The sequence below is a fragment of the Pholcus phalangioides genome, unplaced genomic scaffold (genome assembly GCF_987345545.1).
Source record: "Pholcus phalangioides strain wild (caught in Gottingen) unplaced genomic scaffold, Ppha-v1.0 ptg000015l_1, whole genome shotgun sequence".
NCBI lineage: Eukaryota > Metazoa > Arthropoda > Arachnida > Araneae > Pholcidae > Pholcus > Pholcus phalangioides.
The window spans coordinates 104,439,555-104,459,390 of NW_028301608.1; the positions used below are offsets into that span (position 1 = coordinate 104,439,555).

Sequence of the window (19,836 nt, forward strand, 5' to 3'; positions counted from 1 at the left end):
ACAAATATCATTAGAGCACGGAAGTTCAGGCACTAAAAATGGTCGAAATAGGCAGGCAAAAAAGCACTATAAAGGACATTTATAATTCATGGAGGGAGGAAATATAACTAAAAACTAAAGAATTTAGGATCCAAAAACTAGCTGAAAAATTGGTTGCACTTAATCCATCTGTTTAAATTAGCGTATATAATAACTGCATGATTGTCCAAATTGAATTGATTTCAAGCTGAAAATAAAATGTTGGTAGACCCTTAGGATCAGGTCAGTTCCAGGCCTGCCCCAATGAAGAGATTTTAGGTGATCGAAGATCACCTGGGCCTATGCTGGAAGCTGTACATGTTGTGATCCTAACATGGAGTTTGTTACTGTGTAATACTTGTTATGTGTAATGCTGGCATCTACCATCAACTTTTGTAATTATGAGTGTTAGAAGTTTCATGATTGACTAATTGTACCATTGTAGACCTGTTCTTTGTGGCAAGACTTTTTAACAGGAGATTGGCTTGCATTAATGCCTCAAAGTTAGGAATCCAATCCAGCCACCGTTACCAGAACTCATAGATGAAATTATCTTTAAGGCTCCAAGTTGTGAATATTTCTTGTTTATTTGAATAATTATCAGTTCATAGATTAAACATATAACTATCTTTTTCTATTGTAAAAAAATTTAACTTATGTTACTTCATATGTGGGACTCCTTCAAGCGCAGGGCCCTTGCGTGGCAGCATCTATCCTACACCCGTGAGAGGAGAGACTGGTCAATTTAATTTGACTACTAAATATATGTATGCAAAATAAATAGCCATGGTTCTTTGCAGTGCATTTATGGTGCAAAAAACAAAATCAAAACAGTATGTGTCCCAGAACCACATGTCTGCTCCTACCCCAAGTCAACTTTTGTCCTCTTGGGACAGTCATAGGTCAGCTATACATATACGATGCCGTCCAATGACTGAGTGAAACATCTTTATTGGCTCCGGTAATGGGATTGGATTTCCAACTTGTTATGTGAAGTATGTAGGGAAACAAATGTCTAATTTTCCTTTGCTTTTCTTACATGGGCTATGATCAGCTGAAACGAAATCATTCACGTCTAACAACATCCAGTCAAAGCAAAGTTAAAATGCATGGCTACACCAAAAGCCTTCCCTATCTTTCAGATGACTTATTTGCATTTAAATGGGATGGACATTTTTTGATAATTAATACTGAGAGTTGGAAAATTTTTAAAAATAACAATTCTATTGTTCTCAATGCTCAAAATAACCAAATTTTCCAAATTATGGCCTCTGAAATTCACTAATAAACTTAAAACTGTTAAAATGGACATTTATGGCAGAAAATTTTTCACCAAAAAATAGGCATTTACAGCATTTTGCTTGAACTTCCAGGCTCTAGTCACATGGTATAGGCCAGAGAAGGGGGCTCATCCGAGAGAAAAACCCTGACAAATTATTTAAATTAACTTGGATATTCAATTGGATCACTGCATTAACTTCAAACTGTTGGGGTAATTGTATATGTGAGTCCTGTCATGCCATATGCTTTAATATTCAGTAATCAAGGATTGTATGTTTTTTTTATTGCAACATACTCTGTAGAGACAGATTAGTTCCAGATTTAAAATCATGTTACTGAGCACCAGCTCATCAATCAAAATTTTTTTACAAGATGTAGTATAGACCTACCTGAATGATCACAATGTGATTAGCAAATGAGTAGCTACACAACAAAATAAAAAGCCAATCCAAGTTCATCAATATTACAATTTATTTAATGAGGTTATTGCTGTCAAAATGATCTCAATGTGTGTGTGTGATTTAAATGTAAAGATTGTCTATAAAATGATTTTTTTAGGAAAAGTTAATCAAAACAATTTCGACAGTGAAGTAAAAAAAAGTCTTGACTAAGATTCAGTTAGCCATAAAGTAAATTCTTGAAGCAAATGTTCAAACTTTAGTTTTAATTATTCAATTGAAGATCATACTTGAGCATGACTCAAACACTGATGACTGACAAAGCCAAGTTATACAGCTTCAAAATTAAGGTATATGGTAGCTACTGAAAAAACTTGAAATACACTGTTTGAGTACATAATACTTCTTCAGTTCCCCTCAGACTATTTTTTATGTGTAATGGACACTTTCATACTCATATCTATTCAGTTTCTAAGAAATGTTAGAAACAGCGAAAATCAAAAGTTACCATTTTTTTCAATAAAGCAACAGTTGTTAAAGAACTGGTAACACACGAGTATATATCATAAATCTTATCATTAACACATTTTCAAAACAACTAATTGAAATTTTTATTCAAAATAACTACACATAGAGGAAGACCAATTTTGTTTTTAAAAATACAAAGTCACATAAAATGGACTCAATATTTGTGTAAAGTATAAAATCTGTAGATTTATGGAAAAATTGGCTTTTTCGATATTAGTTGAATTTATGTGGGCTTAATTTTCAGCATTTTCAAAAAAAATTTAGAAACAAAATACTGAGGAGTTTTTTGTATGCACAGGTGAACATTTCCAGTTATTAAAAATCATAGAAAGCAAATACTCTTTTCTTAAGTATATTTGTAGTGAGGATTTTTATATTTTCAAAATAAGCATATACTGAAAAAACATATTAAAATTGCATTATACCCAGCGCAGTGGGAAGAAAAAATTAGAGCTACATTAACAATCTACCCATGATAATCAACATATTTGATGGCACACCATAAACAATCTTTTTTTTTTAAACATAATAATGAAAAAAAGATGGACTAGTGACATAACATGAGACCCATAAGCAAAGTTCAATCAATGACTTATGTGAAAGTGAGCCCTGCTTCTCTGTAAGTTAGGAAAATTTTTTCTATAGAATTAACATAGGCAGCAGTACGCAGATCCAGTCCCAAGTTGAACTTCATGGCAGTTCTCATTATTGCCTGCAAGTTATGAAAACATTGAATCTATTAGATATCAAATTATTGCATTCAAACCACCAATTAAATATTCTATTTTCATTTCTTAACCAGAATTAGAAAACGGTCATATTAATCATTCTAGCCTATTATCTTGGTTTAGTTTGAAAATAAAGTAAAATCTCTTTTGTTGCTTTTTCCCCCCATAAGTTCCAGTATGAAACTATGAATATTTGATATTCACCCAATTCAACCATTTCCTTAATTTATAGAACAGAAATATCAGCCCTGAATGGCTGAACTGGGTAAATATCAGAAACATTCATACTAGAACTTTAAGAAAAAGAATATTAAGTCTGGGTTCTACTGCATTTTAAACTAAACCAGAGGTAATATGCTGGAATGATTAATATGACTTTTTTTAATGCTGTTTAGGAAATGAAAATGGAATATTCAATTTCTCACGACTAATGTATGCTTTATTGATTTTAGAAAATAAGTGCCAATTTGTTTTAATATTAATATCATTTCAAAACATTTTTTCAAAAAGTTTAGATACCTTTATTAGAATAAGAAGGAGCATCATCGAGAGAATTACTAAAATAAAGGAAGCAGTCATTTTGACTGCAAAGCTACTTTGACATGTGAATACACCCAAATGGTTTATCTCAGGTTGTTAAAATTTATCTTGTTAAGGCTCTTAAGTTCATAAAATATAAATGTTATAAATTTCTTAGTTTTGAGGTAAAATAAAGTTCTACCTAGAACAACAGTAGCGGACATTTTGATTGTCATATAGGCAATTAAATTATATGATTGCAAAAACATGCTGAAATCGACAGGATTCATGTGCAGACAACTAATATTGAGGGAACATTTGATATCAGACGCTTGTTACTTGCTCCATCTTCAGGCTTTGGTATTGGTCTAGATTGCAAGCTTGTCAATATTTCCCAATGGTTCTCTTTTGTAACCTGCCTCCCTTGCGTAATTCATGGTTCATCGGCGGCTCCCCAAAAAGTTTGTCGGACATTTTCCCATATATAAAACCACTTCAAAGTATAAATAGGTGCACAAATCAATATTTCCAGCTCACCATGATGCTCCTAGGAGTTGCGATGCACAGTTTTAGAAACACTGTGGTATTCCTTTAAATTCAGCCTAAATGTTGCGTTGCAACACAAATAATGGCAAATGAGTCTAATGTTTGTCTTCTCTTAAACTCTCATTTTGTCTCATTCTGTACGATTTCCTCGTTCGCGATAGCTAGTTGGTAAATATCAACACAATGAAACAAAACCAATTGACTATTTAAAAAACTTTCTTTGCAGGGGATAAAAATTGGTGCCCTTTCACTTGGCTCCCACAAGGATGGGGCTGACAGAGCTGAGAGTCACCATCATTGGTTTTTCCTGATATAAATTCACTACAGACCCCCCCCCCAATTAAAACTCTGGCTTGCAAACCCGCAAAAGATCCAATAGCCTATGGGCCTTGCTCCACGATGTGGGGGGAGGGGGTCATGCCCTTTGTAAGGAAAACCAATATTGTTTCTAAAAGAACTCCCTACTGCTGTGGTCAACCCTGCCTCTAAGAATTATCACCTGATGCTGAGAACACTGCTTTAGGGGAATATTACAGATGTTGGAAGGTCCAGACAAGCAAAGAAAGAATTTTTTTTGTTCATCCAGGTTAAACAGCTTTTTGCCCATCCATATAATGTCTGCCCCAATGTAGGGTGGCTACACACTGACATTGTTCTTTTCTGTTGCTACACACCCATCCATCCCTCTTAGGGCAAAAAAAAAGAGAAAAAAACCTGAGAGAGAAGAAAAATATTGAATGCCAGTTTCTCTAAAGCTTAGATTTTAAGGGTTGGGGAATCGAAAAAAAACATCTCTAGAGAATCAAAAAAAATTGTGGCCTTCACTCAAATTTTATGACTTTTTTGGGACTTCTGTGACCTTTTTTTCTCATTCCACAACTTTTGCGTGATGGTAGACACCGACATGGCAATAATGGGAGTTTGATATTATTTAACAAACAATTTTTGATTTACAAAATATGACAAGAATCTTCAAAACTTTTAAAATTATATCAATCTCACCCGAGCTGATCTTTCCATAGTATAATCCAACCCTGAATGTACAATGTCTTTTTCAGATGCACCCTAAAAAAATAAAAATCATGAACATATATAAGATAAGACATGACAAAACTGATCTGAAAGTAAGCCAGGAGACATTTAAAAGAGACAAACCCTCGCTTCATTGCATGATGGTAGGCTCAGAAAGCAAAATCAATGATTGAAGTTTCGATATAGGTTAGAAATTGAAACACTAATTCTCACAAGCATATTCCAACAGAATTCTATAGACTAGTTCTCCCATTTGGTTTACTACAACAGACTGCTGATCACAGTGCTAGGTTTCATTTAACCACCCAATCTTATGTCTAACTACAATATACATAGCTGCATAGCTAGCAGCATCCACCACAAATTACTGGTGAAACGTTGATCCTACAGGCATGTTTGTAGTTAGAAAAAGTATCCAAACACGTAGACCTCAGATAATGCATTCATAGTGTAAGGGGTTGTATAGCTATTTAACCCTTTAAACAGTTTTTAATGTATACTACACTATAACTGCCACAGTGGAAATCGCTAAACCTTCTAGAAATTGCCATTTATTTTCAAGAATATTTTTTTTCTAATCTCATCAGCTGATAAATGATTCCCCTCCCCCACACACAATAACAAATACAAGAAAAAACTATCGCTTTCTGTTATTTATACTGTAAGCATAATCACATACAACCTCGAATGGAAAAGAAAAACATCTTTTCTCTCCCCCTTCTGTTATCAGACTTTGAACAGAAACTGACTTCGTCCACTGGTAGTTGATTGACAGGACAGGAGGGGGCCATGCTATCAGGAGAAGAAAATTTACTATGGTATCTGGGCTCAGGGGTTGCTGTTTTAAGAACACAAGATATCTTGGGATTGCTGCTGTTAGGGTAAAAATAAAAAAATTACCTTTTTTCATATAGATCCCCCCCCCCCCCATGCTTAAGAACCAGATTTGAAAGTTGTTGCTCTCTCGAGGCTAACAAAAAAATTTCCATGTTTCTCAGTGCAACATTCATTATTCATTGAGATAGTTGAATTTATAAAAAGAAAAAAACCCAGAAAAGTTGGGGGAAACATAATAAAAATGCAGGTGAAACACATTTTTTACCCCCATTTATACTGTTTTTTCCTCTCCCCTATTTTTAAAATCCAAATATTTCAGCGAATACTGAACTTAGAAACATGGAATTTTTTTGTTGGCCTCAGGAGAGACAGGGCAACAACTTTCTAATGGGGTTCTTTAGCACAGGATGTACTTATATGAAAAGTTTTTTTTAAGCTATACAACCCCTCGCACACACACACACGCAACATGAATTGCCCCCCTCCCCCATATATTTGAATTCTACACATTATTCAGGTAAGTTTTCTAACTGGAAGTACTCCTCTAGAATCAATGTTTCTTCAGTAATTTGTGGTGCACACTGTTAGCTATGGACCCTGCAAATGGAAAATACAAAAATGTTTAATTCTATGAACATAAAACAAATGGATTTGTATGTTTGATACATATTTATTTTTCCATGCATTAAAAACTTGACTTCCCCCCCACCACAAGTAAATATTTTTTATGCCTCAATATACAGGCCACAAAAATCAATGAATCTGAATGAAATTCGATATATAGGTGTTCCAGAATATGTGCTTGAGAATGAGTAGGAAAAAAAATGTAGCTCTCAGTTTTAGTTACAGAAACAAGATTTTTCTACATCTTCAAATGACACTAGTTTTTATGAATTGCTAAGTGATCGACACGGTGGAAAATGTTGAACGGCCTTGGAACGGTATATGTAGCACAAGGATGCAGACAAAGAAAGATCTAGCCAAAGGGTTGGTGTGCTAACCATTCGGGGAAAGGGGAACTTCCAGCAGCAGAAGTGTGATCTGCATTGGTTGTTTGACACATTTCTTTGTCTGCATCTAACACCCACATTTACGGACTCGCATCGCAAGGATTCGGGTTCGAACCTCACTGTCGCCGCAGTGGTGGTCGGCTGCAGTTGGTTTCCTGTGGTTCCCAACTTCGAGGCGCAAATGCGAGCCGATCTCTGCATTGAAAAGTTTCGCCACAGAGAGCAACAGGCCTACAACGATACAATTGTTCAGTCATTACACTTCACTCATAGTTGGAAAAAACTGGGGGCAGATGGCAGCACTACACATATATAACAAGCATTACACAGAAATGAACATGTACCAATTCGTTAGAAGTTCCGCAGAGGAATATGGATGAGGTACATGCATGGTTTAGTAGTAGCACCCACATTTATGATGCTACAGGCAGAACCATCTTAAGAGCATCATGAGCTGTAAGAAAAAATTATTTTTCCGAAGCCCTACCAAGAACATTTCTCCCAGTTCTCATTTTTATGAGGTCCCGAGTCATGCATTAAGATGGCACTGGCTACAGGTGCCATTCCAATGGCAATTATGGTTTTATACTGCACCCATTACTTTGCAATGCATAAAATAGTGTTGCCATTTGAATTCCTTGAAATTTTGGTAATGTAACCGTGAACTATGTTTTTGTTTTTCCACTCATTCTCAAGCACGTACCCTGGAACATCTATATCTTGAATTCCATTCACATTTGTTGATTTTTGCGGCAGCAAGGGACTTGCACATATCCTACTTGTATGACTTTAGCAAAGTAGTTAGATGACCACCCTGTACATCTTGTGTATAATATAAATTATATTATTCAGCTATCTTTAAGGTGTAAGGTAATATTGTGTGCTATTAAGGGGACTTTAATTTATTTTTTATAACATCATTGATAACTGAAGGAAAAACTCCATTTTCCAAATTTACAAAATAGGGTGTTGACATAATGAATCCGCCTGGCAATCGAGTGGTTAGGGAACTAGCTTCTCACTGTGCAGGTCTGGGTTCGAATCCCAGTTCGGGCATGGATGTTTACTAATACTAACAAATTCCCTGGACAGATCATGCTGATCCCTTGGGAATACGTGAGGATCATATTATTATTATATACAGCATGCATTTTAGAACCCTGCTAACATTTTGAAATTCATTAATACAGAATTAGGTGCAGCTCTTTCACAGAATATTTATTCTATGCAGCAGTTTTTTTACATGATGATACTCAAGTGCATAACAAAAAAAAAGGTGAAAGATTAAATTCAGATTGAAAATTAATTCCAAGCATGATTATCGTCATCATAATTTTATATAATATGCAAAAAAGTTTTCAAAGGCTAGAAACTTAAAATCTTACAGAAATTTTCTTTTGGAAAGATTCACTTGGAACTACTGGGATACGACCACCAGCTTTACCAAACCGTCTTTCCAAAGACTCTTGTACACTTTCTGCAAATACATACATAAAATGAAGTGCATGAGAACATGTTCTATTTAAAGCCAAAACATGGAGAAATCAAAAAATTGAAATTAACTTCTTATATCCATATTGAATATGCCAGGACAGTTAGAGTAATTTAACAATAAGGAGTGCATGGTTGCCTCTGAATTAAGAGAGAAAGTCTGGTTATCTTAGTAAACAAATTCAGTGTTTAAACAGATTTTAAAATATCTGGGAGTTAAAACAAAATGTTTTTTCAAAAATAACGAAGAAAAATTGTCAGATAGAAATCATTTTTCATTGTAGAGAAACAGATGTTAACCCCTTAGCAGTGACATATATTTCAGAAATGTGCATAAAAAAATTGGATTTTTTTAAATAAACAAATCGCAGACAAATCAAAACAAAAAACAGACATATAAATACAAACATAAAAACACATAAATACAAACACTTTGTGACTCCAAGGGACTTAGTAAGTCCTTCCAGCAGGTTAAAGGATGTTACAATCACATATGTTTCAGACAACAAATGATTTTATTTTTTTATTTCCTGCTTAATTTTGAACTCTGTGTCAATATAAAGATTAGAAAATGGTTATTTTGTGAAAAAAATGAAGTTTTAAATGCAATAACTACTATATTTACATGCAAGTAAAAAATTAATGGATTTCAGTCATATTTTATTCAATTGCAGTAAAATAGACTAAATTTTGAGCCTGAAGAACCTAAAAAATACTCATCGTTTGAATCTGACATTGGGGGAAAAAAATCTATTTGGTATGAAAATTCTTGAAAAATACTCATTCCTAATGCATGCCTTTAAGGATGACCACTACTTTATCCTCTACTGAAATGGAAAAATGGAGGATCAGTATCGCCATTTATTATGAAAATAGTAAATTAGGTATTATATGCCTATCTGAAAAAGGTAACTTGTTCAGGCTTCGCAGAATAGAAACAATTTTTTTTCCTTCTTTCTACTACTGAAGTCAGTTCGCACATCACAAATACTGTGCTTTGGTGCCAGGAGGCACCCAGACTACATCGTGTTATGGCGATATCATCACAAATACTGCATGTACTGCATGTGTGAATTGCCCAAACTGAACTCTAGAGACACTGTCAAGGGGTTAAGGTAAATGAAAGGAAATGTGAGTCTTAATGAAAATTTTTGTTAGGTGAAAAAGCACCCTTCTTGGCACTGCTTGTGTCATTGGTGGCGACTCTAATGTAATCCTGCAAAAGGAAAATAACTTTTTTCACCACTCACCTGTTTTTTCCCCATCCTCCACCACTCAGCAATAATTCCATAGAAACCGAAATAATCCTTAGGACACATACACGTGAAATAATCCAAAATGCAGGTAATAAATTGAAATAATCCACATGGAATTGAATGGCGGTAAAGTCATACTACAGAGTTTTAAAAAATAGTCACAAAAGTAGGAAATTAAAATCACCAGAAAAATAAATTCTGAAGTGTTTGAAGTTACTAGGCCTTGGCCAAAAAGAAGCTATTTAACACCGTCAAGAATGTAAAAAAATCTGTGCTGAAATGCGACTGTGAGCAAAATATCCGGCAACAACACGTGATGGAAGTGAAGTGACATGCAGTTCAACAATGCATTAGTGCAGAAAATGTTTCGTCCAATCGCTAACATAGGTGATGCAAATATGCAAATAAGACGTAAGAGGGAACGTAGTAAAATGCTTACAGCTATAACCATAGATATGACTTTGCTTTTGTCATGACGCCTCAACTCAGAATATTAATTTTTTTTTAAATAAATACCATACAATGTACATTGCAAATATATATTTGAGTATATGTAATATATACACAAAAAAAAAAACTGATTCAGAATACTTTATCAGTGACTACACCTATAGGCTGAACTTTGTTCGGGCTCAGAAGTCGCTTCGCTCCTCCAGCCATTAAAGGGGGCCCCCGGACTGAAAATATCAACTCTGTTTTCACCACAACTGGAAACATGTCAATATTATTTCACTAAGCAAGATTAAAGCCCTAGCAGATAGAGAAGGCAGTATAATCCAGTTGAAGCAGGCAAGCACAGCAAAAATAAACATTTCCGAGGTGCCACAGTTGGCGACTTTCTGAAGGGGTCTAAACTGCATGCCACCCTTTTTGTTCTATAAATGAACTATAAAATAGAAACATATTCTGCTCTGTATACAAGAAATTCTCATATTAATCATATTAATTTGCACATACCTAACAAGTGATAGTTTGAATCCCTCTCATACTTGAATAATAAACGGCCATAGCTGACGTGGTTCAAATTTTTCAACCACTCAAAGTAAGATACAGTCACACCTCCAGCATTTATGTACAAATCTGGAATAACCAATATATTTCGTTCCATCAGTATCCTATCAGCAGCAGGAGTAACTGGTCCATTAGCAGCTTCAGCTATAATCTGTAAAGTGTGTGTATATATTTTTTTAAATACATACAATGTAATATTGAATAATTAGTAATACATTCAACACAAAAATAAATGTATAAACATTGGATATTTCCCTTACAAAAAATCTTTTTTTTTTTAAATCCTGAAAAAATCTCATGATTTAAAAAAAACCTTGTAAGACATTACCTGCAGTTGAGTGCAAGGGAGCTAGCATCTGACTTTGCAGGTCTGGGTTTAAATCCCAGTTTTGGGAATGGATGTCTACTAACACTAAGAAATTCCCTGGACAGACCATACAGATCTTTTGTGTGTGTGATCGAAGGGAGGGAGAGAGAGAGGATCACACTATAATAAAAAAAACCCACCTCAACCTTTATTTTATTTCATTAATGCTAGTAACAGTTCACAGCATGAAGTTTTGTTTCAGCAAACTTCAATTTGAATATAAAACATATCTACATGCCGGAGGTAAAAGACACCATGTCACAAAAGTGAAATTTTATAGCAGAAATTCAAGATTTTTTTTTAGCATGTCTTTCTAGGAAGCTTGCATATTTCTTAAAGTCAAGATCTCCATTATTTATGGAAATAGGGCTTAGTGTTTTATACCTATATGTAGTGTAATAAAAATGCTGAAAATTAATAGTATTATCCCAATATAAACGAAAATGAACATATTGCCCTTTACCTCTGGCATAAACAAAAAATAAATTAAGGATAGCAAAGTATAATAGATTATTATTTTGGGTGAAACAAATTCAAATTTCACTTATGAAATATTCACACATACTAATATGTATTCATGCATACAATTGTACTATTACTACTTAGCTGTATGTATCTTATATACATTTCTCTGGAATTTTCAACGAATTGGTACATATCGGAATGTATGTTCTGAGTGTATGTGTACCCAATTAGTGAATGCAGAATTTTCTCAAGGGGAGGGAGTTAACATTTTTACCCCTTCCAGGGGAGGTAGGGTGTTACGTTTTTTACTGCAAAAATACATAATACATAATAATTCTCAGCTTATGGGAAAAAAGAGTTAACCACAACCCCACATACTACCCCCCCCCCCTTGTATGCACCAATATGTGCAGTCTCAACGTATTTATGTTGTCAGAGCTGTGATTGTTTCGCTATGTTGAGATTATGTAAAGTTTTCTTTTTCCACCTCTGATACGTTTCATGTGTTTTCGGGTCGTGGCTCTGCTATAGCAGCAGAGTGTTTATGATTTTCTCTTAAAGGTAACCTGGGAGTGTGTGTATATCTGCCAATTGCTGTGGAGCCTCCTTCAGGTGATGTATGAATACTGCTTCATATTAAATTTATATTTTGTATTCAATGTTGAGCAGTTAAAGTTTTGAAACAATATTTCTGTTCAATTCTAACACACACAACACAATTCTTACTATCATACTTTGTGTTTTACACAACAAATCATTACTATCATACTCTGCATTTCAGTTTATTCGCATTTTCCTTGGTGATAACTTTCTCTGTTGCAGCAGGGATCAATATCTCACAAGGCTCATACAGTAAGTTATCTCCTTTATAAGCTTCTGCACCAGGAAATCCAACAATAGTTCCATTAGCCTGGAAATAAAAATTATGACAATTTTTATTTGACACGATAGTTTAAATTTAAAGATTTCGTTTTATTTACAAAAATTAAAAAAAAAATTCAAATGATCTATAAAAAATACCAAAATTTCATAGCTATGGATTTTGCATTGGTTTGTCATAGCGATTTCACACAATTACACAATAAATCTAATAAGAATATAAACAAAAAAACAGTAATCAGTATAAATACATGCATAATTGAAAAAAGATTAACTTTAGAATTTTACCAACCAATTTCCAGTCCTCCAATTCCCGTGGATCAATACCATTTGCATTGTATATGCTTCCATCAACTTCTATAACACCTATACAACGACCTCCAGCTCTATGAAGGTAACGCATTACATGCAATCCAACATTTCCAAAACCCTAACAAAAAATAAACTTTCATAAATGATTTCTAATAAAATCAATTTCCATAATTTTTTTTTTCAAATTTCAACTAATAGTTTTTAAAGAGAATAAAATTTCTTTATTGTTAAAGTAAAAGAAAAATTCTATGTTAATACCTGAACAATGAATGACTTTCCACCCCATCCTGGTGTGGTACCAATCATACTCATGTAACTTGCTTCATTTACAAAATTATCTAAACCGTGATATACTCCCTAGGATAGAAATAAAGTGGCCTAAAATCAGTATAATTAATAAAAATGCATGCATTTTTTATAAAAAAACACTAGCAAAAACTTGTATGTCATTACATTGACATTTTTATACACTCACTCTGCCAGTAGCTGATACCCTTCCGTGAATGCCACCTTGGTTGATGGGTTTGCCAGTGACACATGCATGAGAATTCATATCTTGGTGACCTGAAAAAATAAATGATTTTGCTTGAAAAGCAGATAAAAATTTCATATAAAAGAAATCAGTGCAAACAGGCTTCACCCTTTCATGCATAACAAGCCTCATCAGAACAGATAAAACTTCTTAAACTTCATAATAAATAATATTCAGAGACAATTCTGTATGCCAAAGGTAAAAGGCACCATGTCACAAAAAGGAAATTTTACAGGAGAGGCTGTTTAAATATTTATCTTGGTCTGTCTTTCTATGAAGCTCACTTGTTTTATAAAGCAAATAACTGTTATTTATTTAAATAGGACTCTAGTTATGTGTCTTCTAGTTATGGGAAGTTTAGAAGTACTGCAAATTAATAGTGTTATCCTAATATTGACAAAAACGGACAGTGTTCTTTACCTCTCATACAGAATCGGGGATTTTACAGTTGAATCCCGTTCTAACAAACTCCAAGAGCCAAGAGAAATCACTTTGTTGTAAAGAAATTTTATAAAGGGATTCCAGGTTTTTGCATTGTTTCTATGTAAGCTTATCTGGGAGATTTAAAGTGTTTGTTAAAAGGAGATTTTTAACTACATATAACAGTATTTGTTAAAACTGGATTCGACTGTATTTGCATATAATTCTCAACTGGAGAAGCCAAATTGGTTCAAAAATTAATTTTAAATGTTAGGAGTATTAGTGTTGGTACTGTATCATACTTGAATAATTTTTGAAAAACTGAATAAAAGAATTGGTGCTGTAAATGGTTAGGATGAGTGAACATGAACCAACATTCGAACAAAAATATATCCAAAGATCAAACTAAAGTAATAGAGAGCACAAGACCAATAATAAGGTTAACAAACATATGTATAAAAATCATATTCTGAATAATAAATACTTTTGTTATTCAAAATTTTACTTGCCAACCTGCAGTAGAAAATTAAAATTTGTACTTCATCATAATCAATGTGTGATAAATATTATAGACTATGAAATGAATGCATTATTCAAATAATTATAGAAAAACTTCTGAATGAAATATGAATGAATCTGAAAATGTAATATAACATAATTATAAATTTATTATGTTTTAAGTTAAAATAAATTTATTATTGATTAACAAATTATAAACATAATTTTTTAATCAAAGTTGTGGATTAATAACAAGAAATGTTACATATGAAAATGAAAAAGCACTTGATATTTTTAGTTTTCATTAGAAAAAAAAATGATGGTACCAAAAGTAAACAACATTTTATCCAAAACAATGGACATGTTAGTAATCTATAGATATGTACAATGTCTATTTTCATTTTTGATTTGTACAAAAGTTGAAAAACATACCAATCGTCTGAGCATAAGTATCAGATATCCAACTCATTTCTCTCTCACCGGTCCCCATGTCTGGTGCTGGCACATCTAATCCAGGACCTTAGAAAATGCAATGAGGGCGAAAAAATTAATACCGTCAAACCCTGATTTAATGAATTAGCTAAAACCAAAATTTTTATACATTTAATCATTTTTCCTGCAAAAGGCAGGAAAAAACAATCTCGTTCTAGGGGGTTAGAGCCACAAACATCCCTTTGTATAGGCCAATGACTACACTACTACTTAACCATAAACCCACCTTGTACAAATTACCCTACAGAATTTCTAATGAATTTTACATATTGCGGAATGCATGTTCTGAGTTTATATGTGGCCCTAACATATTTATGTACTCAGAGTTGTGCTTGTTTTGTGTTCTGGCTGATGCTGTCTCCGGTGTTTCGATGGTGAATATAACAATATATATATTTGTTTATCTTGGTATACACAATATCATTACATCAAGATTTCACTGTGAATGCTCAGTGATGGTTTAATGCAGGGGTGCACAACCTTTTTGGTCCGTGGGCCAGATATGCGATATTTCTGCCACTCGTGAGCCAGAAACTTGTATATAGATTGTAGCCACATGACCAGTATTTTATGGAATACTTTTGACCGTCCCAACTTTTTAAATAGAATGCCCTTTTTTATCTCCCATCTTCAACAAAGCTTAGTTGAATTTTTTGAAATTAAGAATAGAGATGATTTTCATGACTTATGAATTATATTATGATAATTATAATTATCATAAATATATTTATATGTTTATAATTAACTATCTTCGATATTTGTCAAACAAGTTTTTTTGACAAATTACGTTTTGACTTGTTGTAGCCATAATTTTTCGCGACTGGTAATATTTCAGCAATTTTAGTGATAGTTGGCAACTTTATGTGCCTTTAACAATTCTTTTGGCAGTTATTAACAAAGGCAGTTATACTTGCCTTTGGCAATTTACTTCAGCTGTAAATTACTTTAATAATTTTGTAAATTTTTTGGCTATAAATGGCAACTTTATTTGCCATTGAGAAATTTTTCTGCTGTATAAATGGAAACTCCTGATATTTTTTTTTTTACTGTAACTGACAACTTTGCCTGCTTTGACAACTTTTTTAGCAATATCCTGTATTTTTTATGAAAGAAATATGATCATCCCTGGTAATTGCTGACACTTTTCTAGTAGGAAAACTTCAGCAGGGCGGAGGTTATGCACCCCTGGTTTAATGCTTTTTTTTTCGTCTCTAGGGAGAATTTCATGACTTGTATTTGTCAATACATATAAATAATTCTTTTGTGCAAACATTCAATGAATCTGAGGAATCCACAAATCTTTGATTAGAAGTATTTTAAGAAAAAAAATGTCACAATTGAATTTAAATTTTTCCGATGTGTAAAAGTTTCATACAAAAAAGATGTCCCAAATGTCAGAAAGCTATTCTTTAAGCAACTGGGGTCTGCAGGAAACACTGTAGAAGTAGGCTGCATGAATTGCAAAATAGACTTACCCAAGAATCCCTTCTTCGCAAGATGAAGTGCAAAATTCCTTGTAATTTTCTCCAATTCAAACTCACTGTATTCTCTAGGGTTGATCTTGAGTCCAGCTTTGGCTCCTCCGAACGGACAATCAACAACGGCACATTTGAAAGTCATCAATGCGGACAGTGCCTTCACTTCATCTAAACTCACATCAAGACTGTATCGGATCCCTTCAATGAAAAATCAATAAAGATAATTAGGGTAATCATAATGATAAGATAGGATTTAATAAATACGATTGTTAAGCTTTTAATAGCAAATGTTCTTCTCCCCCAATAGCGAACATTGGTTTTATTAATTAGAAAAAAATATTTTTGTAAGATGAAAGTACTTGCATTTAACTGACTATTTTTAATAAAATTCAATTTTTTTTGTTTCTAATTTTAATGTTTCTATGGACAAGGGCAAGTCAACAAAAAAATTTTCCATTAATTTTTTGTTGATATTTCTAAATGAAAGTATCAGAAGGAAAAATATCAGGAAAAAACTTAAAAAACCAATTTAAATCTTAATTCGGCCAGTAAAAGGTTAAACAGAATTTGATAATACCGCCGAGTCGTGTTAACAACATCACAACCCCTGGGCAATGTGACATTCTGTGATCCTATGCCTAATTGGAAGTGTAACTGCCTGATAATTTATATACAATTGAAACATCGACATAAATATCCTCTGCGGACCAAGAAAATACATTGTTGTAGAGAGATTATCATTATATCAAGAGGCAATATCTCTTTGATGGATGGAGAATTTCATTGGATGAGCCCATGAATTAATACAGCTCTGTGTGCCATAATTCAAATGTAATTCTACCAGCACAGAGGCCCTTTTCTTCATAACGATGGTACAAACTCGCATCCTGAACACCTAAAATATTTTTTTATGCATGCTCAGAACTCTGATGAAAGGATTAACATTTTGTGGTCCACACATGCACGGATCACAGGGGGAAGGGGGGGGGGGGTAACTGCCCCTCCCAAGAGAAGAATAATATAAGAAACATGTGTCTCATAAATTATGGGATGATTCAATGCACCTACACAAGTCACTTATCGGACACATCGCCATGCATTTACCTGCCTCTGCTTCTTTTGCAGCTGAAGATTCCTGGCTCTGCTTCATTTGAATCTGAAGACACCTGCCACCATGCCTTCACTCAGGCATGACCCATCTGGCTCGCGGAAGGTGTTCCGGTAGAAAGTGTCAATACACAAAACACGATAAATACCTAGACCAACCATACTTCCTTAATAAAAGAATACAGCAAAGTGGGGAACGTATGAGATTTCGCCAATTTTCTCAATAATTTCAAAGGCAAGAAAAGCTGCCAATTACAGCCAAAAAGATTTGTCTGTCGTTAAAGTTTCCAAGAAAAGTTTTCGCTAAAATTGCTGGAAAATAACTACTAGTGGGAAATAGAACAAGTTGCAATGGGTGAAAAATTCGCCAGAAATCGTACATTTGATACACCTGCCTCCACTTCATTCACTGCTGAAAATATATGAAGACATCTACCTTCGTTCAGGCACGGATCCAGAGAAAGGGGCAATACAAGAACCAAGCATGGGGAAATTTGTCTTTCACCGTAAAACAAAGGACGATCCAACAAACGTAGACAATTTACCTCTCCCAGACACATCATCCAGGATCTGCAACAGGGTTACAACTAGGTGGGAGCAAGTGGGTGTGGTAGACCACCCCCTACCATACCCCAGACGCTGGACCAGAAGAGGCACAAATTTCACCCATTAGCCACACCTTCAACATTTAAAGTGGGGTGTCAAAGTGCATGCTTGCACCGGCTGACCAAGCATCTAGTTGCGGCTCTGGGGCCAACCCTCCCCACTTTTCGGAATAATATTCAGTATACTATGTAAAACTGATGCGGCAATTGTTTCTTCAACTAATCTCAAGGACCTCTAAGGGGTCCGTGAACCCCTGGTTAAGAACCCCCTCAGTTGTGAACATTATTTACACCAGACTTAAAACTAACAAGGCGCGTATGAAAGGTAACTGCAATAAATAGACGCATAATTTACCTCCTTTGCAAGGAGTCCTGTGGTGACTGTGTTGAGCTCTCCAGCCATTTATCATCACGTACTCTCCGGAATCTCTCTTCAAAGGGAAAGATACCTCAAGGACGGAGTGGCAGGGTCCCAATATCCCAAGGTACCCTCTAACTTTTTTCCTCTTCTCCTCCAGGCTGAGCTTTCCCTTGAACTCCTCGACGAGCTTGTCCTCGATGATTTGCCATCCTCGATGGTAGAAATACTCGACCATGTGGAAAAACGAAGGGTCCTCGACATCCTCGACGTACTTCAGGTTCTCCGGGATCTCGTGCTGGCTGTAGGATCGCGACGGCAAAACGCTGGAAGACAGTACCTGAGGCTTCAATATTTTAGCTAGCATCATGTTGGACCTGGTCGCAAACAGTCCCATGTTGTTCATGATGCAGCAAGACACTTGCTTGAGCATGATGACGACCGGTGATGAATGATTGATATCTCTCAGCTAATGAAAATCCCTCTACAACATTTCAAGTCCTACACCGATCCAGAAGCCGATCCTGAATCGACATGCGCGGACAGCTGCTCCACTCCATTAGCCAATGAAAAAAATTCTCTGACAACAATAACCTCTTAAACTGATAATACACTCCGTTTCATTGGTCCAAAATTTCCAAGGTCTTGCCTGCTTGCGGCAGATTAAATCAACAGCAGAAGCAGACAGTTTTTCGTTCTCTGATGCCAAATACAAACTAATAAATAAGGGGATTTAAAATGACCTCAAGATTTGTCAAAGATCAATCAAAGGATTACGTAATAAAATGCAGTGTAACCTCGTTTATACGACGTTATTAGAGCCGGGTCGAAGCGTCGTATAAATGCGTAAGTCACACAACTAAGACTTCTTTAAGAAAATGACCCTCCCCAATAGACGTGCAAAACCAAAACAATATACTTTCTGGATATTAACGCCGAGGTAAACTGGGGGGAAAAAAGCTCCGTTATCCCTCTCGGGAATCGAACCCAAGACCTTTTGCAGACCGGGCAAGCGCACTGACCATTATACCACAGAGATGAGTTTCCCCCCTCAAAACACTTTCAGCAGAGCAGCACTTGCCGAGTAGAGATTTATGCCACAACTTTATCAAATGGCCTCCAGCTGGCAGCAGTAGAGACGGATAATGTTTTTTTTCCCGACTGACAATATATATCAAATCAATACTTTTTGGATATTATGCCGAGGTGTGTGCGAACTTGGGAAAAAAAGTTCCATCGTCTCCATCGAACCCTGGACCTCTTGCGAACCGGATAAACGCATATTGGTTGCACCAATCGTATGCCGAGAAAAAACATCATAATCCATTTCTAGAGCCGCTACCTGAAGGCCATTCGCTGAAGTTGAGAAAGGCGGCACTACTTCTACTCGGCAAGTCATGCAGTAAAAAATTTTAAATAAATTTTTTTGTGCGTCTTATAAGTTTTTAAGACCGGGAAATTTTTTAAAACATGAATGTATTTCACCCGCACGATCGATCGAGCTCTGTCTTAATGGGATAAGGGAGGCGAAGGTCTCTATATATAATGGTCAGTGTGCTCTCTCGTCTTGCAAGAAGTCCTGGGTGCGATTCTTGGTGTGTGGAGACAATGGACCTTTTTTTTTCCAAAGTTCATCTCGGCATTATTATCCAGAAAAAAACTATGTTC

General features: G+C 34.9%; 1 protein-coding gene across 1 annotated transcript; it reads right to left on the minus strand.

Annotated features, from left to right (window-relative positions):
* Positions 1-1,946: 1,946 nt before the first annotated feature.
* On the minus strand, positions 1,947-18,884 carry LOC149077251 (glutamate dehydrogenase, mitochondrial-like). Its single transcript, XM_089245009.1, has 11 exons — positions 18,166-18,884; positions 16,096-16,296; positions 14,561-14,647; positions 13,154-13,242; positions 12,937-13,035; positions 12,659-12,796; positions 12,257-12,397; positions 10,602-10,806; positions 8,283-8,374; positions 5,021-5,083; positions 1,947-2,937 (listed from the first exon to the last, which is right to left on the minus strand). The coding sequence occupies exons 1-11, from the start codon at positions 18,599-18,601 to the stop codon at positions 2,818-2,820; spliced, it is 1,671 nt and encodes a 556-aa protein (XP_089101135.1). The 5' UTR covers positions 18,602-18,884; the 3' UTR covers positions 1,947-2,817.
* Between the last annotated feature and the right edge of the window lie 952 nt (positions 18,885-19,836).